Here is a 26,354-nt window from a genome sequence, read left to right on the forward strand (position 1 = left end):
CCTCCCCCTCCCCCTCTCTCCTTCCCTCTCCCCCTCCCCCTCCCCTTCCCCCCCCCAACCTCTCAAACTAGGGTAGAAAGGCAACCACCTGGAGGCACCAGAGCCCTGCTTTCTTCCCCAGGCCTCAGTTTCCTTGCTCTGCAGCTCTGTCCTTCTCTGATCCCGCTGTCTGGGTGCCTAGTACTGTAGCCTGTCTGGGCCTGGGCCCGGTGCCCAGGCCTTGTCTGGAGAGGGGCCCCGGCTGTCCCTTGACCCGGCCTGGAGGCTGCGGAGCTGGAGACAGGGCCCAGGGCCCAGTGCAGGACGGCGGGCGGGCCGGGCGGGCTGTCAGGGAGGCCAGGCCCAGGGAGGCTTTGCCGCTCTGGACACAGTGCCCAGCTGGGCTGTTCTGTGGTGCATCCTGGGAAGATGGAAGGCTGCTGTCCGGGGATCTTGCCTGGTGAGGGCCGCGGGAGGAGAACCCACACCTGGGTGGACAGGAACGCGCTGGCCGCTCTCTGGTTCTCGAGGCCATTCGCAGAGGCCGGCCCCGAGAACGGGGGAGCACAGGGCCCGGCACTGCTCACAGTCCAGCGGCCATCTGTGCCGTCTGAGCGGCCAGAGAAGGCCGGTGCCCGAGGGCCCGCGGGAGCTGTGGAGGGTGTGCGTCCCTGTGCTCCGATGACACTGACACACGCTGGCCCGCGCTCCCGCGAGCTCCGGGAGCCTGCGGTGAGGGGCGTGGTCAGGCGGAGGGCAGGCTGCCGGGCCCAGCTCGGGGAAGGCAGAGGGTGAACAGCCACCTCTGGACGTCCAGCGAGTGACCGCCCCGCGCAGCCCCACCGAGCAGCATTGCGGCCATCTCCTCGGGCAGTCCCCAGCCGTGCCTGGGCCCTGGGGGCCGGAGCCCCACCCAGGCCGGGGACCTGGGGGGGTGAGGGCAGGGGTGGGTCAGCGGAGTCGGTGGCCAGGGCTGGGAGATACTCTGTCATCTAGAAGCCTTGTGGGCCTCCACCGTGAGACCCAGCCCCATGAGCTTCGTTGCCAGTGGAGTGGCGGGGGGGGGGGGGGGGGGGGGAAGCTGGCCCTCCTCCTCCTCTAAGGTGAACCACAGCCTCGGGCGGCCCCGCCCCGCCCGCGCCCTCCCCACCAGCCTGCCAGGGCCCGGCTTCATCAGGGGCTCATCCTCCTGCCGGGGACACTTGACCAGCTCTCAGTCCCTCCCGCGGCTCCGGCTGACTGCAGGTCCGGTCCTGCTGGCGCCCACACACTCCGGGCCCTGGGCGCCACCCCGGGGCTGGCAGGCCAGGCTCTGCGGGCAGCAGCCCATGGGCACCGGGAACAACCAGCCATCTTCCGGGGTGGGACGTCAGTGGCACGAAGGGCCGAGGGGAGAGCGGAGGAGGCCGGAGGCGGCAGTGATGGCCCCAGGCTGGCCAGCGGGCCCGCCCCCTCACACCCGCCTCTGCGCCACGCACCCTGACGGAGCTCAAGGCCGCCACACCACGGAGGAGGAGGAGGAGGAGGAGGAGGAGGGCTCCCAGAGGCCCTGCCCGTCCACAGGAGTCCCCGTCCCTCCCCGTCCCTCGGGGCCACAGCTGCTGGGATGAGCCCCCGCGCTGCCCTGTGGCTGCTGCTCGTCCTGCCAACAGCCGTGCAGGGCCAGACGCCCAGCCCCCTGCCCACCTTCACCCCGATGAAGAGCTTCCACCACGACCAGGTAGCGTCTCCCGGGGGGCAGGGAGGGGGTCTGGTGGCCACCACCAGGGCAGAGGCTCCGGCCCAGCTCCGAACCGGGACCTTCCCACCACCTGGTCCCCCTGTGACCCCACCGCTCCAGCTCCCTGCACCTGTGGGGAGACGGGGCCGCCCGGCCTCCGCCAAGGGCCTGCGGCCTTGCCAGACCCAGGGCAGGCTCTAAGAGCTACGGGGGGGGGGGGGGGGGGGACAGCCTGGACAGCGGCCGCCTGGGAGGGGTTGGCCTGGCTGCCGCCCCGCCCTCACCGGCCCACAGTTCCAGGGGGAGTGGTTTGTCCTGGGCCTGGCGGGCAACAACTACAGGAAGGAGGACAAGGCCCTGCTGAAGCCGTACATCACCACCATCGTGCCGGACGACAAAGGCCAGCTCCAGGTGTCCAGCGCCATGAAGCGGTGAGTGGGCCCGAGCTGCGAGCCGCACCGCCGCCGGCCCCAGTGCCAGGGCTGCCCGTGGGCCTGCACAGGCCGCCGGCAACAGCCTGTGGGTGCGCGGCAGGGAGCCACCCCTGGGTCCCAGGGCACGCCCAGCGTGGCTTTCAGCCCTGCTGGGTCCCGGGCTTGGAGCTGGACCCTGCTTCCTGTCCCAGCCTGACCTCTTCTCACATCACAGCCTGGCCTCTGCCTGTCTGTCTGTCTGTCTGTGTTCTTGGTCACGTGCTCCTCATGAGCCAATCACTGTGTCCACGGCAGTGGGCACTCTGGTGGGCCTGCCTGGGAGGATGCTGCCCTCCCCCCAGCCTCCATGGCCTTCCTCGCTCACCTGACTGGCTGGCCTGGAGGGGCCCAGGTGACCTCTGATTCCAAACGACAGTCTGCAAAGGGACCATGGGCCTCCAATCTGTGATCTCAGGAGCCAGGATCATAAGCACGCAGCACCACACTCCATCGATGGGTTGACATTTGGGTCCCGCTATTTTTTTGCCTGGGCTGGCCTCAAACATCAGTCCTCCAGATCTGATTCCAGAGTAGCTGGGATTACAGGCATGAGCTACTAAAGCTCAACCTAGAGTTTGCAGCTTTTCATCATCTCAAAGGAGAAGGCAGGTGCAGATAGCTCCTTTATCTTTCTCTATTCTTGCTAAAGGAAGTGATGGAAGGAGAGTTGGCTGCTTTTACTTCCCAGCTCTGTTTCAGTATCTGAGTCTATCTCTCTCTAGTATTTATTATCTTTTATTTCCCTTTCACCTAATCTATCGCCCTCTTGCTCACCTAGAGGCAAGTGTGCAGGGAGTGTGGCTCCGGTGGCAGGAAGTGTCAGGCTGGCTCAAGCCCCTGTGCCTCCCCAAACAAAGAACCCCAAAAATCTAGTCTGCTCACATCCATGATCCTAGCTACTCAAGAGGCTCAGACCTGGAGGATTTCAATCTGAGGGCAGAGAAAAGGCCAGAAGACTCATTTCCAAAATAATAAGCAAAAAGCCAGGCTGGAGGTACGGCTCAAGTAGTAGAGTGCCAGCCTGGGAAGCCAGGGAAGTATGAAGCACTGAGTTTAAATCCAGTACTAGAAGAAAAAGAAAAGCAAGCACATTCCTTCTAGAAGCCCCGGCAGTGCTGGGTTCCTTCCCTGAGCCTGGGCGAGGGGCGGGCAGGGTGGCCAGCTGGCCCGCCGTGGCCGCTCTGCTCCCTGGGCTCACCCCAGCAGCCTCGCCGGGAGGGAGGGGTGGGCACAGGGCAGGTTTATTAGCCAATGGCGCAGCCCCATGGATCGGGGGCTCTGTGCCAGCCCAAGGAGGACCTGCCCTGGATGGACATGGGCAGGGCTCCTGGAGGGGCCTGTGAGCCCCTTGCTCCCGGTCTGGGGGCTGGGGACCTTTCGGAGGAGCTGCCAGGCAGCCTGGCCAGCCTCCCCCCCACCCGCTCAGCCCGCCGCCCTCCCCCCAGGGGCAAGCGCTGTGACACATGGTCCTACGTGATGATCCCGGCCCAGCAGCCCGGCCAGTTCACCATAGAACACAAAGGTGAGGCGGACGCGGGTGGCAGGGCCAGCTGGTGGGCACGCGGGCGCGCGGGCCTGGCAGCAGGGGCTGGACCCTTGTGCCTGTCCGGCCCCTAGGCTCCACGGCCGACCAAGAGGACATGCGGGTGATAGACACCGATTACACCAAGTTTGCCTTGATGCTGTCGCTCAGGCGGACTGGCAGCCGGACCGTCATCCGGGTCAGCCTCCTGGGTGAGCCGCTTCCCCTGCCCTGCTCCTCCCTTGCCCCTCCCCTGCCCTGGTCCCTGCCTCTTCCCTGCCCCTGCCCCTGCCCCTCCCCTGAGCCCTGCCCCTCCCCTGCCCTGGGCCCTGTCCCTCCCCTGAGCCCTGCCCCTCCCCTGCCCTGGTCCCTACCCCTCCCCTGAGCCCTGCCCCTCCCCTGCCCTGGTCCCTGCCTCTTCCCTGCCCTGAGCCCTGCCCCTCTCTTGCACCTGCCCTGCTCCTTCCCCTGCCCCTCTCCTGATCCCTGCCCCTGCCCCTCCCCTGCCCTGCCCCTGCCCCTCTCCTGAGCCCTGCCCCTGCCCCTTCCTTGCCCTGCCCCTCCCCTATCCCTGCCCCTGCCCCTCCCCTGAGCCCTGCCCTGCCCCTCCCCTGAGCCCTGCCCTGCCCTGCCCCTCCCCTGCCCTGCCCCTCCCCTTCCCCTGTCCTGCCCCTGCCCCTCCCCTTCCCCTGTCCTGCCCCTCTCCTTCCCCTGTCCTGCCCCTGTCCCTCCCCTCCCCTGTCCTGTCCCTCCCCTTCCCCTGTCCTGCCCCTCCCCTGAGCCCTGCCCCTGAGCCCTGCCCTGCCCCTCCCCTCCCCCTCCCCTTCCCCTGTCCTGCCCCTCCCCTGAGCCCTGCCCCTGCCCTGCCCCTGCCCTGCCCTGCCCCTGCCCCTCCCCTGCCCTGCCCCTGCCCCTCCCTTGCCCTGCCCCTGCCCCTGTAGGGGCTGAGGCTCCCTGAGCTTGGTGGGGCAGCTCTGGGGCCATAGTCCATCCCCATCTGTTGCTCCGGCTGCAGGCAGAAACTGGAACCTGCCTTCCAGGACGCTGGACAGGTTTGCCTGCCTGGCCTTATCCCAGGGCCTCAAGAAGAAAGACTTCATGTTCCCAGACATGACCGGTAAGGGCTTCTGTGGCCCGAGGGGCCTGGATAAAACCAGCCCTGGACAAGGCCTGTGGGCCCAGGGAGTGGGGTGGGGGTGGGGGAGCTGCTCCGGGGGGCCACGGATGAGGTGCGGATGACTGAGCCCTAGCACCCGACCACGGAGCTCAGCCTGAGCCTAGCTGGAAGGACCGGAAGCTCTGGGTCTCCTCCAGTGCCTCCTTTTCCCTGGAGACCCTCACCCCAGGCCCCTGGCCGAGGCTACCCCGTCCCCACCCCGGGCCCCTGCCCTGGGTCACCTCCTTCCTACTCTCTTGACCTGGGATGTGCCCCTCCCCTGCCCTGGTGCCCAAACCACAGGGGACTCGGGTCATCCTGGGAAGCCCCTGGGCCCCTCACAGCCTGGGGTACCTAGAGGAGCCCCTGAGAGGCCAGGGCCAGGGCATCAGGGCTGAGTTCTGTGCCACTCTCCTGCAAGGGCTGGAACCCCCAGAACCCCTCCTCCTTTATACCTGCTGAATCCCTCTCTGCTGCTTTCCCGCCGGGGCCGGCTTCAAACCCTGGTCCTCAGATCTCAGCCTCCTGTAGCTAGGATGACAGGCTGAGCCACTGGCACTGCACAGCACCTGCACACAGGCAGGCAGCGATGCGCACACCCCTGCTGTCACGTACACTTGGACACACATTGCACTCGTGCGTGGCAGATCTAGAGCTGGAACTCAGGGCCTGGCTCTGTCCCTAAGTTTTGTGCTCAAGGCAAGGACTCTACCACTTGAGCCACAGCTGTACCTCTGGTTTTCTGGTGGTTAATTGGAGATAAGATCTCACCACAGACTTTCCTTCCTGGGCTGGCTTTGAACTGTGATCCTCCATCCAGCCTCCACCAGTGCCTGGCTTTCCTCCTCCTCCTCCTCCTCCTCCTCCTCCTCCTCCTCCTCCTCCTCCTCCTCCTCCTCCTCCTTCCTCCTCTTCTCTCCTCCTCCTTCCTCCTCTTCTTCTCTCCCCCTTATTTTCTTCCTTTCTGTGCCAGTCCTGAGGCTTGGAATCAGGGCTTGTGTGCTAGCCTTGAGCTTTTTTGCTCAAGGCTATTAGGTTTTGTCATTTGAGCTTCAGTTCCACTTCCAGCTTTTTGGTGAGTTAGAGATAGGAGTCTCACAGACTTTCCTGCCCAGGCTGGCAGGTCTCAGCCTCCTGAGTAGCTGGGCTGGCAGGCATCAGGCGTCGTTGCCAGGGGCTTTCTTTTCTTTCTTGCCCCTCATCCTGCCCTACTTCCAAGTCCCCCCCTTTGTCCCTCCCAAGCCTCCCCTGGGCTCTGCCTCTTTTGTCCTCCATTCCAACTCTGTCCTCTTCCACCAGATTGGTTACCGCACCCGGATGGCTGCTGAAGGACACTGCCCGGCCTGGCCTCCCCCTCCTGCGCCCTCAGCATGAATAAACACCCTGTGCCTAGGACCCCGAGTGTGGCACTAACTTTGGGGTGGCCGAGAGGCCATAACCGAGGGTCCGGCCGGTCCTGCAGGGCCTTGAGGGCTCCTCCCCTGAGCACCCCATGCTGGCGCCCCCCCCACTGTGTGAGCTCAAATCACCTGACCCTGCAGAGCGCGGGGCTGACGCCGCGGAATGCAGCAGCATGCCAGGGCTTGGCAGGCTGGAGAGGCCAGGCCCCAGACGTGGAGGGCCCCCAGGCTGGCATGGGGGGGGTGGGGCCTGGCTTCCTTCCATGGAGCTTGGGGGTCACGGGCTCCCCCGCCAGGCTCCAGGAGCATAGGGAAGCTTTTCAGAAATAGCCTTACAGAGTCACGAGCTACACAGCATGAGCTCAGATGCCATGCCCAGCCCAGCTGAGCCCGGCCCAGTGTATGCGCCTGTGTGCTGGGTGTCTGCACACTGACCCCGCTGGCCCACTGCAGCAGCCCGCTGCTCGGCCATCCCAAGTCTGTCTTACTGTAGCCTTACCACGCACCAGGCCGGAGAGGCCACTGGTGGTCCAGAGCCGGCCATGGAGGGGATGCTGCAGTAGCAGACCACGCTCAAGCAGACAGCACGAGGCAGTCCAGCTGGGTCTCGGGGGAGAGTCCTCTACAGGTAGACCCTCCCTTCCCGGGTGGCACTTCCTCGAGGAGACACATGCACATTCTAGAATGGTGAAAGGCTCCCCAGGGAGATCACGCCGACACGGGTCCCACACACAGGAAAAGGAGTTTAATGTCAGGAAACCGACAGGCCACCTCGCAGGCTGGGAGAGTTTTACAGGGCTGGATGCATGTGGGTCTGAGAGTGAGAATTCCACCATGGCGGAGCTAAGGTTTATGGTCGTAGCTGCACAAACAGGAGTTGCTGTAGTGGGGGGCTGCCTGTCGTTAGCAATTGCAGCTGCCTGCTTTGAAAAGGGCTGTCAGCTAATTTCAGGGAAGCGCCTATGTCACCTGATTTCAGGGAAAGGCCATCCTTTACCACAAGGCCTAAGATGGCAGAGTGGCTCCTCAGATGGTGGAGGTTAGGCTGACATTCCTCCCTTTTCTGTTTATTTTTGGCGGGAATACCATGTTAGGGTGTATAGACGAAGGTCTGTCTTCTGTAACTGCTTCCTTCTGGGTAGTGGGTGGAGTTACATGGGTGAGAAGCAGTGTATTGTCCCGGGAACATTTGACTGACCGTCTGGTTGGTGTAGGCTCTTGCTCTTTCTGTGAGGAAGTTTGTAGACATCTGGAAATGTAAAATTAGAAGTTTGCAATAGTCGTCATTTGGATCTGAGGTGAGAGAGCTACTTGGGAACACAGAGGTAATGTCCATTTTCAAGGTGACTACCTCCTGAAGTACAGGCCTGTTTTAGTTCAAAAGAAAGAGTTACAGGACTACTGTGTCCTGTAGAGGGGCACTGGGCTGAGGGGCCTGCCTGTTTGGAGGTGGGTGTGATCATGTAAAATTGCCAGGCATATGTGTTATGTGTTTGGGGCTCTGCTCGAGTATGGGCCATGAGCTGGAAGGCTCCCAAAAGGCTGAGGGCAAGGAGAAACATTACAAGAAATAGAAAAAGGTAAGGGAATGAATATGAAAGTGAGGGAAGGTATATATTTCCTAAGGGGTAAAGTCAGATAAATCATCTTGCAAATGTAAATCCTGAGCCAAATCTAGGAGATTGAGAAGGGTAAGAGGTCCAGGGTAGAAACGGTAGTTGGTCCACAAAATATGGAGAAATTAGCTGGGTACTGGTGGCTCATGCCTATAACCCTAGCTACTCAGGAGGCCAAGATCTGAGATCACAGTTCAAAGTCAGCCCAGGCAGGAAAGTCTTGAGACTCTTATCTCCAATAAACCACCAGAAAACCAGAAGTAGTTCTGTGGCTCAAGTGGTAGAGCGCTAGCCTTGAGCTGAAGAGCTGAGGGACAGCCCCCAGGCCCAGAGTTCAGACCCCATGACCGGACCCAAAAAAAAAAGAAATTAAAATTGGATGACTTGGCTAGTTCGGTTAGTTCCTATCTCCTGCTTTCCAGGTGGTTCTGGAAGTGGTGGCTCATGTCCCTAGCTACTTCTGACATCTGGCGGCTGGGTAGGGGAGAGCATGGTAAGCCGGTTAAGAATAAGCGTCATGCCAAGCACTGGTGGCTCACACCTGTAATCCTAGCTACTCAAGAGACTGAAATCTGAGAATCTAGGTTGAAAACCAGCCCGGGCAGGAAAGTCCGTGAGACTCTATCTCCAATAAACCACTGGAAAACCAGAAGTGGTGCTGTGGCTCAAGCGGTAGAGTGCTCGCCTTGAGCTGAAGAGCATAAGGACAGCACCCAAGCCCAAAGTTCAAGCCCCACGACCGACAAAAAAAAGAATAAGCGTCAGAAGCTGAGGCTGGATTGGAGTGGTTAAGGGCCTGACAGGAGGCCTTGGTAAATGTCTGGATGATAAAATGTATATGGAACACCCAGTATAAGTAGAAATAGCAGGTAATATAAGTTCTTGCCTACTTAAAAGATAGACAGGAATGGGGATTAGATAGGCATGCTTATGAACCATTGTTTCTTGATCTCCTGGCTCTGGGTAATTTTGAAAGAGCAAGCACAAAGTGACTCCATTTAGGATCTGAAACCATCCCCTCTTATCTGTGCAGTGTTTCCCAACTGCCTCTGGGTAGACTAGCTCTGTCCTGGTGGGTCTAGGAGGTCTCCTCTTCTTGCTGGAATGATGCTTTTTGGCACTTTTGCTCGTTGCTGGGATGGCATGTCCCACATGGGGGGCGGGGTGACATTAAATGAGAGTCCTTGACAATGGCCCCTTTCATTTCCAATTGAAGCAACAAGGAGATCAATAGAAATAGTTTTTAAGCAGAGCGTACATGGACCTTACTAAAAATAACGTTTGAACAATAAATGTTGCAGAGAATAAAGTCTGTAATGACAAAACTCGGTAGACATAATGAAAGTTTTAAAATAGCAACTGACTAACCAAATATAGTACTTTAGGATAGTAAAGATTGAAACCATGTCACCTCTGTAACCAAGGTGGCTTAAAAACAGTAACTGATTAAATAATTTAGTTATTTTAATTATATATAACACTCTAGGATGATAGTTGAGATAAAAAACATTGTAGGTGTCACTAAGCCTTTGGAATACAACAAAAAATGTAAAAGTTGGTGTTCTCTTAGCTCTGTATCCAAGTTGGTACATACTTAGAGGACAGACATTAGACACATTTGATTTTACCCAAATCAGATGAGCTTCTTTGGGCTTGAGTTTTATTTTTTTTTAATTTAATTTAATTTTATTTGTGAACATACTGTACAGAGGAGTTACAATTACATGGGCAGGATAATGCGTACATTTCTTACCAAGCATTGCAGCCTCCTCCTTTGTTTACCCTTCACATCCCTTCCCAGCCTCCCCCCTCCCCCCCATCCCAATCCTTCTCCAACCCCCCCTTCCCCCCTCCCCCCCCCCCCGGGCTTGAGTTTTAAAATTGTGCATTGTTTCTTTTGGCTGAGGAGCCAGGTAAGTCTTGGTTACCTTAGAATTGCAGGATCACTCTTCTTAAGGCAATTTACTGTTACACTACCCAGAGCCGGGCTGCCTAGGCAGAAAATTTTGCTACGTTTTTAGTCCAATCCCAACTTTCCTTCTTCCTTGTCAAGGAGTTAGGCTCACATTCTAAGTATAATTGATTACCAAGAGGCTGTTTTATAATGTTTGTCACAAGCAGCACAGGTAATAGCTACAATTAAACTAAAAAACCAAATCATTTCAGGAAATATCAAAATTAAAGAAATATCAATATTTAAGAGAAAAGCATTTTAGTTTTCTAGAAGACTTTTTTTTTTGTAGGTCATGGGGCTTGAATTCCGGGTCTGGGTGTTGTCCCTGAGCTCTTCAGCTCAAGGTGAGTACTCTATCACTTGAGCCACAGCACCACTTCCAGTTTTGAGAGTGATTTATTGGAGATAAGAGTCTAATGGACTATCCTGCCTGGGCTGGCTTCTAACTGCAATTCTCAGATCTCAGCCTCCTGAGTAGCTAGGATGACAGGCGTGAGCCACCAGCTCCTGGTTCTCTGTTGTTGTTTTTTTAATATGACAACTTTTTGTTGTTGTTGTCTTTTTGTGGTTATGGGGCTTGAACTCCGGGCCTGGGCACTATCCCTCAGCTGTTCAGCTCAAGGCTAGCGCTCTACCACTTGAGTCAAAGTGCCACTTCCAGCTTTTTCTACTTATGTAGTGCTGAGGAATCAAACCCAGGGCCTCATGCATCCAAGGCAAGCACTCTACTACTGAGCCACCTTCCCAACCCAATATGACAGTTTTTATGTCTTAAAATAAGATTACTTTGAACATGTTTAAATGCACAGACACACACTTGTGCACAAAAAGTTTTAAGATATGCTTAGGTTTGAAAAATAAAAGTTGGACATAAGCTGGGTGCCCATAGCGCTTTAGAATCACATGGTCAATGCTTGAAAAACAGACTACAATAAACAAAAGACAAGGCAAAACTCAAGACACAAAACTTTTACTAACAAGCAGAATTTCTTACAGATAAATAAGACCTAGAGAGCCAAGAACAGAGACATCTTTGCTAGCAAAGCACATTAGATGGGCAGGCCTCAGTTTCCAGGACCTGTGAAGAGAGGTGGCAACTTTGTTAGCAAGGCACATTAGTACATGAATTGATCACAGAACACTTCCTGGATGGGTAGAGGAAGGTGGGGAGCCCACGACGTGGCCAGGATGGCTAATTTATTGAAGACTTGGCAGAGCTCTGTTGAGTAAGCAAGAAAGCAGACAAGCAAAAAAAAGAAAGAAAGAAAGAAAGAAAGCAGACAAGCATAAAGGAAGGGACACAGAGACAGTTTTAGAGAGACAGAAAGAGATAAGGAAAGTTACCTTTCTAGAGGAGATGGCTGGGAGGCTTAGGAGACAGAGATAAGGATAGGTAAAGAGAGCAAAGAAAACCTGAATGTATGGAGATTGACCAGTTACCATTGCCTTGGGAGAAACTGTCTAGATCTCTGAAAGTATTGTAATGTGGCCAGACTAGAGAGGCAGTCTGGTGAGGATCTGGGGAGTCCATGAGGACATGGAGGGAAGGAGCTCCGTCTGGGGGTGCTGGGGCTATCCTCAAACTTCTTTAGCTAATTGATAAGCAAACTGAGAATGGAGGAGAACCATGCCTGCAGGAGTGGATGGGTCAGTGCCCGTGACGCGGTGGAGGGTGTCGAACAAATGGCTCAGCAATTTTACTGGGACACTGAGTTACCTCCCTCAGCTTGTCCTAGCCGTCAGGGCTGTGGAGGAGGCAGAGAAGCCTGCCGCTCCTAAGGGTCTGGTGGGGTGATCAGGCTGGTAATTTCTCCTTGGGCTGGAGCAAGGGACTGTTTTCTGACCAACAGGTTTTTGGTGGTTTTTTTTTCCAGTCCTGGGGCTTGAACTCAGGGCCTGGGCACTCACTGTCCCTGAGCTTCTTTTGCTCAAGGTTAGCACTCTACCACTTGAGCCACAGCACCACTTTGGCTTTTTCTGTGTATGTGGTACTGAGGAATTGAACCCAGGGCTTCATGCGTGCTAGGCAAGCACTCTACCACTGAGCCACCTTCCCAGCCCCAGGTTTTTGATTAAGGTATTTAAACTTCTATTTGGGACAGGTCAGAGAGAGAGAAAGGAGCTGAACGTGATCAGGGCCTTTAGTGCCTGTCACCTCCTGAAAGGGAAAGAGGTGTGGTGGCGTTGGTGACTGGTGAGCATGGAATCGGGTGTGAGGCAGAGAGAGAGAGGAAGGAGGAGAAGAGGAAGGTGGACATTTATAATGTGCACAAGCAGATGCACAAACAAGCAGAGAGGTGGGACACAGTAACTGTGAGTGCACTTTAGGACAGACAGACGTTTTAGCTAAGAGAACTCAAGCCAGGTCCCTGCAACTCAGCCTGTATCTAACTCTTTTTTTTGTTGTTGTTGGTGGTGGTGGTGGTCGTGGGGCCTGAACTCTGGGCCGGGCACTGTCTCTCAGCTCTTCAGCTCAAGGCTAGTGCTCTACCACTTGAGCCACAGCGCCACTTCCGGCTTTTTTCTTTTTGCTTATGTGGTGCTGAGGAATCGAACCCAGGGTTTCATGCATGCTAGGCAAGCGCTCTACCACTGAGCCAACTTCCTAGCCCCCTGCATCTAACTCTAAAGGGCACAAGCAGAGAGGTGAGGCAGGGGGTGAGGAGGGGAGCGGCCTGCTGAACCATGGGAGGCCGGGTGGAGTGAGAGTGGGGGGGGAGTTAAAGGAAGGAGGTGGTGGTGCAGTAGGGTCTGAGGGAGGAGGCGGTGTAGGTGGAGGAGGGGGGCCAGGAGAGGGGCAGTAGGGTGGGAGTTTATTGGCCAGGTCAAAGGTGAAAGTATTGAGAGGCTTTGAGACTAGAAGAATTTGGCAGGGAAGCCGGGCGTGCAGAATGGGCTTAGAGGAAAAAGGAAAAAGCTTGTATGAGGGACTCTTTCAGTTTTACCACGTGCACACAGAAGTGACAAAGGTCCCGTAAGGTGCGGGGGTCAAACGTGCCGTTATGGCCACTTGGAGCCATGGTCGAGTATATAGAGGGGACAAATGTGGTTACACAGCCAAATAAGCCCGGAAGGCTTGAGATTGGGGGTGAATTTGAGGGGGATGAGGTTGTTGGGGAGCCACAGCGGATGTGGGGGGTCCCTCCCACCGTGAGGAGCCGGAGAGAGCAGCCTGCGAGGGACAGCAGGTGTCCCCAAAAGTCTCTGGTGTGTGAGTGAGAAGGAGCGGGGGGGGGGGGGGGGGAGTCCTCACCGCATTCCACATGTCCAGGCAGAGGCCCAAGAGGGAGGCCCAGAGCCTGGCAGCAGGGCTTCGAGAGGTCAGGAGAACTTACTCACCAAGGAAGGGCAGCTGATGCGAATGGCCGCTCCTGGACGCGAGGATGGAGCGCTCAGATGGGCAGAGTACCTCAGGAGAGTTTCGGAGGGGAGAGGTTCCGGAAGCAGCTTGGTTCCCCGGGAGGGGGAAGGCAAGGTAGAGAGAAAGCCCTAACCGGGAGATCACACCGACACGGGTCCCACACACAGGAAAAGGAGTTTAATGTCAGGAACCCGCGGGCTGGGAGCGGTTTACAGGGCTGATACACGTGGGCCTGAGAGCGGGAATTCCTGGCGGAGCTAAGGTTTAGCCGCACAAACAGGAATTGCCTGGGGGACGAGTCTGTTTTGAAAAGGGCTGTCTCCTGATTTCAGGGAAAGGCCATGCTTTACCATGAGGCCTAAGATGGCAGAGTGGCGCCCAACATGGAGGGGGTTAGGCTAACAAATGGTACTGGGACCAGCAGACCGGAGGCCGGAGCCTGCCTGGTAACGCAGCCCAACCTGGCCACCACTCAGGTAGCCGCTGGCAGGGCCACGTGGCGTCTGTGCATGGTCCAGCATTCTGTTGTGTATCTGTTCAGCAAAGGGAGGCCTCTGGCATCTGTTCTACCCCAGATTCCAAGATGGTGTCGACCAGGGAGAAGCTACACAGGTCTGTCTTAGTGGCTATGTGGAGGAGGTCTCTGGCCTTGGGCTGGCCTTCCTGCCCCTTGGTGTCCACACAGCCTCAAGCATTAGTACCGAGGGGGCTGATGCCTGGGACCAAGCCCGGAGCGTAAGCTACCCCGTCCACAACCCAGAAGGGCCAGGCAGGGCTGCCAGGCAGGACGCGAGGTCCGGCCAGGACCACTGAGTCACCGTGGGGACAGAAAGTAGGGTTGGCCCAAAGAGAGGCTCGTGCCACCCCACACAGGGGCAGGCCCCGGTCGCGGTCCACCAGACACTCCCAAGGTTGAAGCCAAGGGACGGCTGCACGGCATCAGCATGGCAGTCCCCCCCAGTGAGCACGCACCTGTCCCGCTGGCCATCTGCCCACCCCAGCCACTGCACTGTGCCAGCCCTGGACTTGAACTCAGGGCCTGGGCACCGTCCACTCACTTTTCTGCTCAAGGCTACTGCTCTACCACTGGAGCCACAGCTCTACTTCTATTTTGGTGGTTCATTGGAGGTATGAATCTCACAGACTTTGCTACCCAGGCTGGCTTCAAACTGCAGCCCGCAGTGCTCAGCCTCCTCAGTCACTAAGCCAGGCTCTCATTTATGGGGCTATGGAAGGCCCTTGCCAGCGGCCCGTCCTCTCCCACGGTGAGACCGCCCTGCACAGCTGTGAGCTGGCAGTGTCTGCAGAGCGCCCCCGGGGCTGTGGGTTTTCTAACAGGCAACTTAAAAGATGTTTTTGCTGGGCCCGTGAATTAACAAAAAGTTGGACTCTTGGCACCTGTGCTCTTCAGGCGGAGCCAGTCTCTCCTGAAGTCATTTTACAATCACCTTGGGCTCCAACAATGAAGATTCACTGATAAGCATGGTGTGACCAGAGGCGAACTTCCCAAACTTCCCGTTGGACTGGAGTACCTTCTTACCATCTTCAAGAGAACCGGACACCCTCCACTCCTTCAGAGACAGACTGAGTTGGTGGTGAGCGGCCCACACCTGTGGGGGGGACTGTTTCATCTCTGCAGACTTTTCTCACCCCTGCGCCGAACTCTTCCTATTTAACCTGATGCCAAAGTCTACACGCCCAACCATGGCTGTAGACGCCCTGATGTGCTGCCTTCCCATGCCGCCATGCACTGAATCTCTTTCCCTGCTCAGTATTTGGCAGAGGGGGACAAGCGGCTGAACCTAACTTGGGACTCCTGGAGTTCGGAGCTGGCGTCTCCCAGCCCAGATTCAGCCTCACAGTAGCTGCCAGGACGCCCTGCAGGGCCGGGAGGAGCTGGGACAGGGCCCCAGCGGCCTGGGCATGCTCCGCTCTGCCCCGGGTACTCTGGAGGCCGAGGGAGAGCAGGAACACGGGGCTGCCTGGACACATACCCCACCGTCTCCCCCCTGCTCCTGAGGACCCTATCCCCGCCCCCCCCCCCCCCCGCCCCGGAACACTGCTTGCCCTGAGCTGAGGACGCCTTGCGCAGCCAGGCCTGAGACACAGGCTGTCCCAATCCCAGGCCACACCTGGGCCTGCTCAGGCAGAAAGACTCCCAAGGGCCTCACGCCGCTGAGCGCGCAGGCCCGGGGCTCTGGACCAAGCCCCCCTGCAGCACAGGGCCCAGGGCCCAGGCTGGGCTCCAGAGCCTGCGATGGGACAGCGTTGGACTCCCGGTCCAGGCATGAGGGCAGCGTGGCCTCTGTCCCCAGCCCAGACTGTGTCCCCAGGGCATGGCCCCAGGAAGAGGAGGGCAGGATGGGGTCACTCGGGCTGGCAGAGAAGCCCCCCGCCCCCGTGGTCCTGGTGCACAGTTCCGGGAGCAGCCCCGCTCTGCCTTTGAGGGATGGCCTTGCTGACCTCGCCTGGCCTGGCACAGCCCAGGCCCCACAGGAGGGGTCTCAGGACCTTGGCCACTTTTTGTTTTTGCTGGTCCTGGGCTTGAACTCAGGGCCTGGGCACTGTCCCTGAGCCTCTCTGCAATGAAGGCTAGTGCTCTACCCCTCGAGCCACAGCACCACCTCTGGCTTATTCTGTGTATGTGGAACTGGGGAATGGAACCCAGGGCTTCAGGTGTGCTGGGTGAGCACTGTACCACTGAGCCACCTTCCCAGCCCTTGGCCGTCCATTTGTGTTTGAGCCTGCTGGGTTTGGCGAGGAGTGGTATGGAGGGTGGCCAGGGGCAGTGGGGCAGGAGGGGCTGAGGGGGAGGGGCTTCAAGGGGGAGGGGCTTAGAGGGGGAGGGAAGCTGAGGGGAGGGGCTTTGGGTAGGCGGGGCTGAGGGGGAGGGGCTTGGGGAAGAGGGGCTGGCAGCCCCTGGAATGTTTGTGGGCAGTGCATGTTCAGCGTGCTCAGGCAACTTAGGGAGACCCAGCATCAGTAATAACAAGGACTCGGCGGGGCTCGGTGGAGCACAGGCTTTTTTAAATCATGAGGGTGGAACCACGTAGTATGCACTCTTTTTTTTTCGGCTCTCCCTCTTTTTTCCCCTTTAGACATAATCTCACTCTAGCCAGGCTGATGCACACTGAGGTCCTCAGCCTCAGCCCCCCAAGTGCTGGGGTCCAGCTGTGCCCCACTATACTGACTGCTGGCTTCTTCTACTCAAAAGAACTATCCGGTAACCAACATACACCACGGCTGAGTCTCTGCTCCACGCCTTTTTCTTGCTGTGTAGCACTGTCCATCCATCATTCACCTGGAGAGGGAAATGTTGGTTGTTTACAGGTTTGGGTGGGACAAAGAAAGAGGGTACATATTTACAAAGAGGACTGGGATGGGGTCCAGGAGGTACAGCGCTTGCCTAGTGGGAGCAAGGTCCTGAGCTCAAACCCAAGCACCGCCAGAAGGAGGAGAAAAGAAAGAAGGGAAGCAAAAGAAGAAGGAGGAGGAGAGGAGGAAAAGGAGGGAAAAGAGGAGGAGTAGAAGGAGGAGAGGGGGGAAGACCAGCTCAGTATCCTTAGCCAGGTGTGCATGGCTCACACCTGTCATCCTAGCTACTCAGGAAGCTGAGATCTGAGGATAGTAGTTCAAAGCCAGCCCGGGCAGGAAAGCCCTTGAGACTCTTTGCTCCAATTAACCACAAAAAGCTGGAACAAAAGTGGTAGTGCACCAGCCTAGAGGGAAAAAAAAAGCTAAGGGAGAGCACCTAGGCCCAGAGTTCAAATCCCAGTCCTGGCACGACAACAAAAAGATGACAATGATGACAGTGTGGACCCAGAACACACAAGCCAGGGGGACAGGCAGAACTGAGTGGGACCTTCTCTCTGGAACCAGCCCTGACCCCCAACCTTGACCCCCAGCCCTGACCCCCAGCCCTGACCCCCAGCCCTGCCTTCCCAGCCCTGACTCCCAACCTTGGCCCCCAAGCCCTGCCTTCCCAGCCCTGACCCCCCAGCTCTGACCACCAACCTTGACCCCCCAGCCCTGACCCCCCAGCCCTGGCCCCCCAGCCCTGGCCCCCAGCCCTGACCCCCAGTCCTGACCCCCAGCCCTGACCCCCAGTCCTGACACCCTAGCCCTGACCCCCCCAGCCCTGACCCCCAAGCCCTGACCCCCAGCCCTGACCCCCAAGCCCTGACTCCCAGCTCTGACCCCCCAGCCCTGACCCCCAGTCCTGACCCCCAGCCCTGACCCCCAAGCCCTGGATCCTTCCAGTCTGCTCCAGCCTATGGTTCGCGGGCAGGCCTGGCATGGTTCACGGGCAGGCCTGGTGTGGTTCATGGGCAGGCCTGGCATGGTTCAGGGGCAGGCCTGGCGTGGTTCAGGGGCAGGCCTGGCATGGTTCGCGGGCAGGCCTGGCGTGGTTTGCGGGCAGGCCTGGTGTGGTTCACGGGCAGGCCTGGCGCGGTTCACGGGCAGGCCTGGCGCGGTTCGCGGGCAGGCCGGGTCCACATCGCTGCAGTCAGCGCCCAGGTAGGTGGGCTCATGGTGTCCTCCTGGCGGCATGGGAGCCAGGGCAGACGGGGCTGCGTGTGGAGAGGGTGCGCGTGGGGGCTCCTGGGCTGCAGCAGAGCCGGCATGTGTGTGCGCAGTGCATGTGCGGGCCGCGCACACACGCACGCACACAGACCCCTGCTCTGCGACACTTTCTCTGTTGTGTCTCTTGGGCCTGGCAGGGCTGGCATCACAGGAATGCTGGGGGGACGGTTGGGGTTTGGAGGGCGGGGACGGGGTTTTCTGCCCCAGCACTGCGGAGCTGGGCTGGCGCAGCCCCTTCCCACGGGTCTGTGCAGAGCACAGGGCCGGGGTCCTCACACGCACCTGGCCGCGGCCTGGAGGCCGGCCCGGGACATGTGCTGCTGCCCAGTGTAGGACAGGTGCCAGTGGCGGGGCCAGGGGGCCGGTGTGGCAGAGGCCCACGTGGCAGGCAGCGTCGCGCGGGGTGCGGAGGGCCAGGACACTGGCCGGGCGCTGGCAGGCTGACCGGAGGCCAGCGTGCGCCTTTCCCTGGAGCCTCAGTGCCTCTGAGCAGACGCGGCCCCCGCTGGACGCGGCACTGCCCACCGTGGGGTCGCCAAGGCCTTCTCCCGCAAGCCAGGCAGAGAGATGGCCCCAACCCAGCCACGGGTCAGGACCCAGGGCAGTCAGCTGGAGCCAGACAGCCTCGTGCTCCGCCGCGGGCGCCTCGCCCCCACCCCCACCGCGCTCTCCTGCGGGCGGCCCGCGTCCGCGTCCCCAGCCGGGGTCCTGCAGGGCGGCAGCAGCGCAAGGAGCCGCTCGTGCCCGGCCAGTGGCACTAGAAGCGTCCCTCGTTCTGTCCCTCTGTGGGGACAGCCACTGGCCACGCTGACCTCAGCTGGATTACCCACGCTTCCCAGCGCAGGCAGGGTCTGGTCAGCTCCCCGCTCAGTCCTGAGAGGCAGGGAGGGTACCGGGCGCACGGGTACGAGATGAAGGCCCTGCTGCTGCACAGGAGGCTGGGTGAGGGACTGACCAGAGACGGGGGGGGGTGGGACAGGGGGGCTGGGAGGACCACACGTGTCCCCCGTCCCTGCACTGAGCGTCTCTCCTGCACAGGGTGGTGCTGGGAGTTGCGGGGCTGGAAGAGGACGAGGTCTGGGAGCCGGGTCCCCGGGAGGGGCCGGAGCTTCTACAAGGGGCTCAGCTGGCCGCTGGGCAGCACGGGGGGGGGGCGGGGGGGCCTCCAAGAAACCCCAGAGGCAGGGTCCCAGCTCCGATTCCAGCCCCCACCACAGGAGGGGTGGAGGCAGCCAGCGGGGCTTTGTTGGGACAGCTGCTGACCCTCCCCAGGCAAGGGCCAGCTGGCCATGGGGTGTCCGAGTCCTCACCCCAGCGAGTTCTTTACCTTGGCCTCAGAGCAAGCCTCTCCTCACCACTGGGCCTCAGGGCGGAGGGGCCTGGGCCTGGCCTGGCCGCACTCCCTCCCGGGCAGCTCCCTCCGGGCCTCGGCCCGGCTCCTACGCGGGATGAGTAGATTTCTCCCTTCCACCCTTCCTGCCACACCCACCGCCCCATCACCAGGATGCCCCGCAAACCCCACGAGGCGGGGTCCAGCCCTCGACCAGCGCTCCTCTGACCCGCCCGGTGGTGAGGACAGATCAGGGAAAACCATCCCATAGAGTCCCACACAGCCCAAAATGCCTGCGCGTCCCCAGTGGATCTGCACAGAGAGGGAAAAGGGGGGTCTAGGTGTGGCTGGTTTGTTTTTCATGGTGCTGAGGATGGGGTCTCTCCCCGGCCCGGGGAACTCAGCGTCCCCCTGTAGATTTAATAACTGTGCTGAGACAGCCCGGGGAGCTGGTGTGGGGTGAGGGCACACCTGTACTTCTTCATTCTCTTTGCAAATCTGTTCATTAGTCAGGTCAGTCTGCATTAGCCTTTGGCCTTGATTCTTCTACCCAAGTCTCCTGAGAGATGGTGCTACAGGCCTGAGCTACCCTACCCAGTGTAAATGTCCTTTTCCTTTTTTTTTTTTTTCAGTCATGGGTCTGAAACTCTAGACCTGGGCATGGTCCTTTAGCTCTTCAGCTCAAGGCTAGGGCTCTACCACTTGAGCCACACCACCACTTCTGGTTTTGATGGTTTATTGTAGATAAGAGTCTCACAGACTTTCCTGCCCGGGCTGGCTTTGAACCTTGATCCTCAGATCTCAGCCTCCTGAGTAGCTAGGATGACAGATGTGAGCCACCGGCACCCAGCTGCTTTTTTTTTTTTTTTTTTAATTGAGCGTGCTTTACTTGTACAAGAGAAGTTCCATTCTGACACATGTGTTCCCATCAAACTCAGTGTCTGTCACTCTTCCTAGACATCTGTTTTTAGATATTATCTGGGTGCACACAGTGTCCACTGCACCTCGATCTTGCTGCTCCTGGACCTCGAGAGAGGAGGGCCCAGGTCCAACCCTCGCCAAAGCACCCAATCTTCACAAACTCAGCTGGGAGCACAGAATTCTCTGGGCAATTTCCCATGGCACATATGCCCCTGCTCTCTTTGATCACCTGAAGGCATTTGTTTGTTTTGTAATCCTGCTATTGTTGATCTGTGGCAATTGTGGGACATAAGCAATCCGTCCAAGCTCCGATCTCTGTGGTTTGTTTTGTTTTTACCCAGCAGTCAGCTTTTGGCTTTGATCCACCACAGTTTATTTTCTATTTAATGAAAGCTTTGTTCTGGCTGGGGAGCCGCCCCTCAGTGTACCCGGGTTTTGGCAGCCAGAGCTCTCTTCAGGGCTGGCTCTGAGTGCAGTGCTCGGTGTACAGCGGCCCTGGGGAGTGGCCCTCACTCCTCCGGGGATGTCTCTGTCTGTGGGAGTGGTGGGGGCCCTGTGCGTGGCTCCCCAGGCCGTGGACGGGACCGTGCGGGCTTGTGGGGGAAGGCAAGGTCCCTAGGCCGCTCCCACCTGCCGGGCCCAGACCCGTCATTCACTGGGGCAGCGTCCTAGGGTGGCCCCCGTCACCCCCCCCCGCAGAGCCTGGGGTCCCAGACCCCTGAGCTGAACCCAAAGCCCCTGTGCGCAGACCCCACCCCCACCCCCGGCGAGTGCCCTGAGCCGGGGCAGTCCTGGTGTGGTCAAGACCAGGGGTCCCGGGGCTGGGAAGGTGGCTCAGTGGTAGAGCGCTTGCCTTGCATGCCTGAGGCCCTGGGTTCGATTCCCCAGCACCACATAAGAAAAAAGCCAGAAGTGGTGCTGTGGCTCAAGTGGTAGAGTGCTAGCTTTGAGCTGAAGAGCTGAGGGACAGCGCCCAGGCCCAGAGTTCAGGCCCCACGACTGGACCAAAAAAAAACAAAAAACAAAAGACCACGGGTCCCAACTGCCCAGCACTGGCTGACCAGCCTGTGCTCCAGGCCACCCTGGAGGACACCCCACCCGACCTTCCCCTGCACATACCCCACCCGACCTTCCCCTGCAAGCGCCCCACCTGACCTTCCCCTGCTCACACCCCACCTGACCTTCCCCTGTGCACACCCCACCCGACCTTCCCCTGCAAGCGCCCCACCCGACCTTCCCCTGCTCACACCCCACCCGACCTTCCCCTGCAAGCGCCCCACCTGACCTTCCCCTGCAAGCGCCCCACCCGACCTTCCCCTGCACATACCCCACCCGACCTTCCCCTGCAAGCGCCCCACCCGACCTTCCCCTGCAAGCGCCCCACCTGACCTTCCCCTGCAAGCGCCCCACCCGACCTTCCCCTGCTCACACCCCACCCGACCTTCCCCTGCAAGCACCCCACCCGACCTTCCCCTGTGCACACCCCACCTGACCTTCCCCTGCTCACACCCCACCCGACCTTCCCCTGCACATACCCCACCCGACCTTCCCCTGCTCACACCCCACCTGACCTTCCCCTGCACACACCCCACCCGACCTTCCCCTGCAAGCGCCCCACCTGACCTTCCCCTGCACATACCCCACCCGACCTTCCCCTGCAAGCGCCCCACCTGACCTTCCCCTGCTCACACCCTACCTGACCTTCCCCTGCACACACCCCACCTGACCTTCCCCTGTGCACACCCCACCTGACCTTCCCCTGCTCACACCCCACCTGACCTTCCCCTGCAAGCGCCCCACCCGACCTTCCCCTGCACATACCCCACCCGACCTTCCCCTGCACATACCCCACCCGACCTTCCCCTGCACATACCCCACCCGACCTTCCCCTGCACATACCCCACCCGACCTTCCCCTGCACATACCCCACCCGACCTTCCCCTGCACATACCCCACCCGACCTTCCCCTGCAAGCGCCCCACCCGACCTTCCCCTGCAAGCGCCCCACCCAAGCCTCAGCCTGTGGGGCAAGAGTGTGAGCATGTGCCCACCTCCTCCAGGCAGCCTCAGGACAGGGGTACAGCCTCAGGATGGGGTGTATCTCAGGGTGGGGTGTATCTCAGGATGGGGTGTAGCTCAGGATGGGGTGTAGTGTCAGGATGGGGTGTAGTGTCAGGATGGGGTGTAGTGTCAGGATGGAGAGGCAGCAGAGGAGGGGAGGCAGCTGGGCAGGGGAGGCAGCTGGGCAGGGAATCTGGGAGCTGGAGGAAGGTGGAGTAGGGTGGACAGGCCTGGCCAGGACAGGACTTCCTGTGGGGTGGTCCTGGCTGGAGGCCCGAGTCCTGACCCAGGGCCTCAGTCCCTCACCCTCAGTCCCTCTGGACACCAGAGCCTGGGTTTGGTCCCCTCTCACTCTGTCCCATTCCAACCCCACAAGGCAGAGCCCGGTCCGGGTTTCCAGCTGGTCAGTCTGGCCTGGGCAGCACTGTGGGGCCCCACGCCAGGGCCATGCTAGGGTCCTCCAGCGGGGGAGCACGGGCAATGCCGGCATGGTGGGAGGCCCGGTCAGAGAGGGCTGAGCCTGCGACAGGCACACACAGAGCCCCCGCCCCGGGCTGGACCAGACAGGGGTTCTGGCCCACCCACAGGACGCCCCACAGCAGAAGCCTGCCAGCCTCGGCTGGCACGCCCGGGCTTTCCCACATTCCTCTTCCTGTCCCCGCCCCGTTCCCACCCCCCGGCAGACCTCAGAGCTGCCCTTGGGTCAGACTGGAAACCAGGGGCAGCCCAGGGACAGGGTGGGGTCCAGGCCACATTCCCGCCTGCTCAGCTCAGGTCATGGACCGGCCTGAGTGGGCAGCACACAGGGCTGCCCCAGGGCTGCGTGGAATTGTGGGGAGTTCCAGGGTTCTCTGGAGATGTTGACTCTGAACCCCACTCACGTCGGCTTCCGTGGGCCTCCCTCCCCAACACCAGTGACAGCAAGAAGCCTTGGAGCCACACCGCAGCTGCGGATGCCCAGGACCCCGGGCAGTGGGGAGGAGGCCGGGGGCAGTTCATGTCCACCCGTGGGTCCCTGGCTAGGGAGGAGGCCTCAGAAGCCAGGAGAAGCCCCTCAAAGGCCTGCCCCGTCCACCCAGATCTGTGTCCTCCCCCCAGGGGTGTCTAGGGCCAGGGCCGAACACCAGCCATGGGGAGCCGGCCCAGCCCACTGCATCTCAAGCCCCTGCTGGGCAGGTTGAATTCCTTGGCTGTCACTTCCCTCCACCCCCTGCCCTGCTGGCCTTTCAGGGCCACGTTCTTGGGGGCACAAACAGGGCTTTATGCTCCCTGGTGGGGTAGCCAGGACTGGAGAGAAATCGAGAATGGAGTATGGGAAGGGGTGACCGGGTCCCGGAGGAGAGCAGCACTGAGGGGCAGGCAAGGTCCCGGCCAGCTGTGTCTCTGGGCTGACCTCCCAAGGCCTCCGCCTCACCCCTGCCCCCGTGAGACGAACAACAGGGCGCAGAGCCTCTTACATAAGCGGTTTGTGGGAGATGAGGCTGCAGCTGGGACCGGCTTCCCCGCCCCCAGGGCATCACGCGCTCCAGAGGGCAGGCCTTGGGCCTGGCCCATAAAGAGGGGTCCCCCGTGCCCGCTGCTCCTCTGGCTCAGCCGCCTCCTTGGTTGCCCCACAGTGCCAACCCCAAGCCCAGGACACCTGCCCTGCTTCAGCAGAATGGCCGCCAGGAACGTGCTGTGGGTGGGCCTGGTTCTACTCGGGGTCCTGGGGGGCCTGCAGACGCAGGCCAACGACCCGAACTCTGTGCAGCCCTACTTCCAGCCTGACAAGGTGAGGGTTGCCATCCCAGACCCAGGACGTATGAGGCCCTGGGGAATGGATTCAGTGGGGGCCGGGTTGAGGGGGGTGAAGTCCCTCTGGGCCTGACTGAGGGCTCCCCGCACGGAGGCCAGCGCCGGGACCAGCAGAGCCGCAGGAGGATGCGCAGCACGGCTGACTCAGCAGTCCTTCCCTGCACCGGGCCCACACCCCACCCCACACCCCCATGCCTGACCCCGGAGCAGGTGGCCTGGGACGGAGCAGCCCACGCGGGCACAGACGCAGCTCGGGGAGCTATGCCGAGCCAGCGCCCCTCCCTCCTCGGCTGACCAAGGGGGGCGGGAGGTGCCCAGGGACACTGGCGAGGCGTCGCACGAGACGGGATAGGGGACCCTCCTCCCGAGGAGGGGCGTGGCGGGGGGCAGCCAACAGGAAGTGAAGCAGAGCTGAGGCGGTGGAAGTGGGGTCTGTCCAATCTGTGTCTTGGCCCTGGAAGGCAAAAGAAAAGGAATGGAGCGGGGCTGGGGGCGGGGGGCCCGGCCAGGGGGGTCTCGGCCACGCTGGCACGGATGCCCCCCGCAGTTCCTGGGCCCCTGGTACAGCGTGGGCCTGGCCTCCAACGCCAGCTGGTTCCTGGAGAAAAAGAATGCGCTGTCCATGTGCCAGACGACGGTGGCGCCCTCCGGGGACGGCGGCCTGAACCTCACCTCCACCTTCCTCAGGTGGGACGCAGCCCCGCAGCCCCACCCTGTCCTGCGGGGCTGGGGATGCCCGAGGGCCTGACCTTTGACCCCGGGTGATCTGCCCACAGGAAGAACCAGTGTGAGACGCGGGTGGTGCTGCTGCAGCCCACGGCGCACCCCGGCCAGTACACCTACCACAGTCCTCGTGAGTGAGCCGCGAGCCCCCCCGCCCCGTGCCCCGACCCCAAGGCCCGAATCCACCCGCCACCGCGTGGGTGTGGGGGCAGAGGCCTCCCCGGGGAACTGCTCCCCCCGCGTGTCACCATGCCCTGCCAGGCCTTCCTCCGTCCAGACGGAGCACACGGGAATGCCCGGCTCCTGCCGTGCCCGGCAGTTTCCGCCTCAGGCCCCGGGGCCTTCCCGCTCCCCGCTGGAGACGTGCCCCGCCCCCCCGCCCCGGAGCCCCGCCACCAGAGCCTGCCCTGTGCTTCCTGCCCTTTCTCGCAGGATTTGTACTTAGGGGACGCGGTTCTGCGGCCGTGCGGGCAGGAGCGGGCTGGCGGCCGCACTCCGGGGCCAGGGAAGGCCGCGGATGGCCCAGGGAGCTTTCCGAGGAGCGGAGGGCCTGAACACCCCCTGCCCACCCGCCCGCCCGCCCGCAGCCACACACCGCAGCCCGGGCGCCCTGCCTCCAAGCCGGGCGGGCGAGGGTTTGAGGGCGGAGCACTCCAGGCAGGGTGCTCTCTTGGGTTCTCAGACTGGGGCAGCGTCCACTCCGTCTCGGTGGTGAAGACCAACTACGAGGAGTACGCCATGCTGTTCAGCAAGGGCCTCGACGGCCCCCACCAGGACTTCCGCATGGCCAGCCTCTACAGTGAGCCTCCCGCCCACGGGCACCCCGGCTCCCAGGGGAAGCCCCCCACACAGGGTGGGAGAGAATGGACACCCACACACACACCCGCATCCTCCCTTCCCTGCCAGGCCGCACCCAGACCCCAAAGGCTGAGCTGAAGGAGGATTTTGCTGCCTTCTGCAAGTCTCAGGGCCTCACAGAGGACACCATTGTCTTCCTGCCCCAGCCCGGTGAGGGGGAGCAGGAATTACAGCAGATTAGAGCAGTCCTGCCTGGAGCCGGTGGGGTCAGGCTGGGGGAGGGGTGCCCTTCCCACCATGGGGCCCGGCTGGGGAGGGAACCAGGGCTGGGGTTTGTGCCAGGCCTCGTGACCTCTGCTTGCAGCCATTTTCACGCTGAACTGCCTCCCTGGCACCAAACAAGCAGGAGTTGATAGAGCCCAGCTCTCAGGGTCTGGGACGGGCGGGGGGGCTCCCCACCATTGGGAGGGATGGGAAGTACTGGTGGGACCTTGGGCCCCGGCCTGGACACTGATCAGGCCTCTGGGCTTCTTTCTCCACAGACAAGTGCATCAATAAGCAAGAATAGGAGAGCCAGACCACCAGGTAGGAGCCACTCACCCGCCCGGCTTCTATGCACCGCGCGGAGACGGGGCCAGAGCCCGCAGCAGGCCAGGGATCCTGGTTCCAACCTAGAATAGGCTGATGGTGGCCCAGTGGTCTTGGAGTAGAGGGTGCGGTGCCCGAGGCTCCCCCAGGAGGGCGGGAAGCCGCATAGGGAGCAGAGGGCGCTCTCGGGGCCAGGCTCTGGAGGGTCGGTCCCGGGGTGGCCTGCACCGCTGACCAGGTCCTGCTCTCCAGCCAGCTCACTCGCCCACCACGCCTTCGCTGCTCTGCTCCTTCCTCGAGACCCCGGGCTCCCACAGCGCCTCTGTCCCCCAGCTTGGCCCTGGCTCTGAGGAATAAACTCTGGAAGCAAGTCA

General features: G+C 60.6%; 1 protein-coding gene across 4 annotated transcripts; it reads left to right on the plus strand.

Annotated features, from left to right (window-relative positions):
• The first annotated feature begins 1,239 nt into the window (after window positions 1-1,239).
• On the plus strand, window positions 1,240-26,354 carry LOC138822329 (prostaglandin-H2 D-isomerase-like). Of its 4 annotated transcripts, none has more exons than XM_070015120.1 (12): window positions 1,240-1,699; window positions 2,000-2,130; window positions 3,618-3,694; window positions 3,790-3,906; window positions 4,710-4,811; window positions 23,694-23,848; window positions 24,419-24,558; window positions 24,648-24,724; window positions 25,277-25,393; window positions 25,501-25,602; window positions 25,935-25,977; window positions 26,233-26,354. In XM_070015120.1, the coding sequence occupies exons 1-11, from the start codon at window positions 1,586-1,588 to the stop codon at window positions 25,958-25,960; spliced, it is 1,158 nt and encodes a 385-aa protein (XP_069871221.1). In that variant the 5' UTR covers window positions 1,240-1,585; the 3' UTR covers window positions 25,961-25,977; window positions 26,233-26,354. The 4 variants fall into 4 exon arrangements, with proteins under 4 accessions (XP_069871221.1, XP_069871220.1, XP_069871222.1 ...); XM_070015119.1 differs by having other exon boundaries at window positions 1,245-1,699; window positions 1,994-2,130; XM_070015121.1 differs by lacking the exons at window positions 1,240-1,699; window positions 2,000-2,130; window positions 3,618-3,694; window positions 3,790-3,906; window positions 4,710-4,811 and adding an exon at window positions 6,776-6,878.

This window comes from Dipodomys merriami, unplaced genomic scaffold (assembly GCF_024711535.1).
Source record: "Dipodomys merriami isolate MVZ:Mamm:240054 unplaced genomic scaffold, mDipMer1.0.p SCAF_11, whole genome shotgun sequence".
In the NCBI taxonomy this organism is placed as follows: domain Eukaryota; kingdom Metazoa; phylum Chordata; class Mammalia; order Rodentia; family Heteromyidae; genus Dipodomys; species Dipodomys merriami.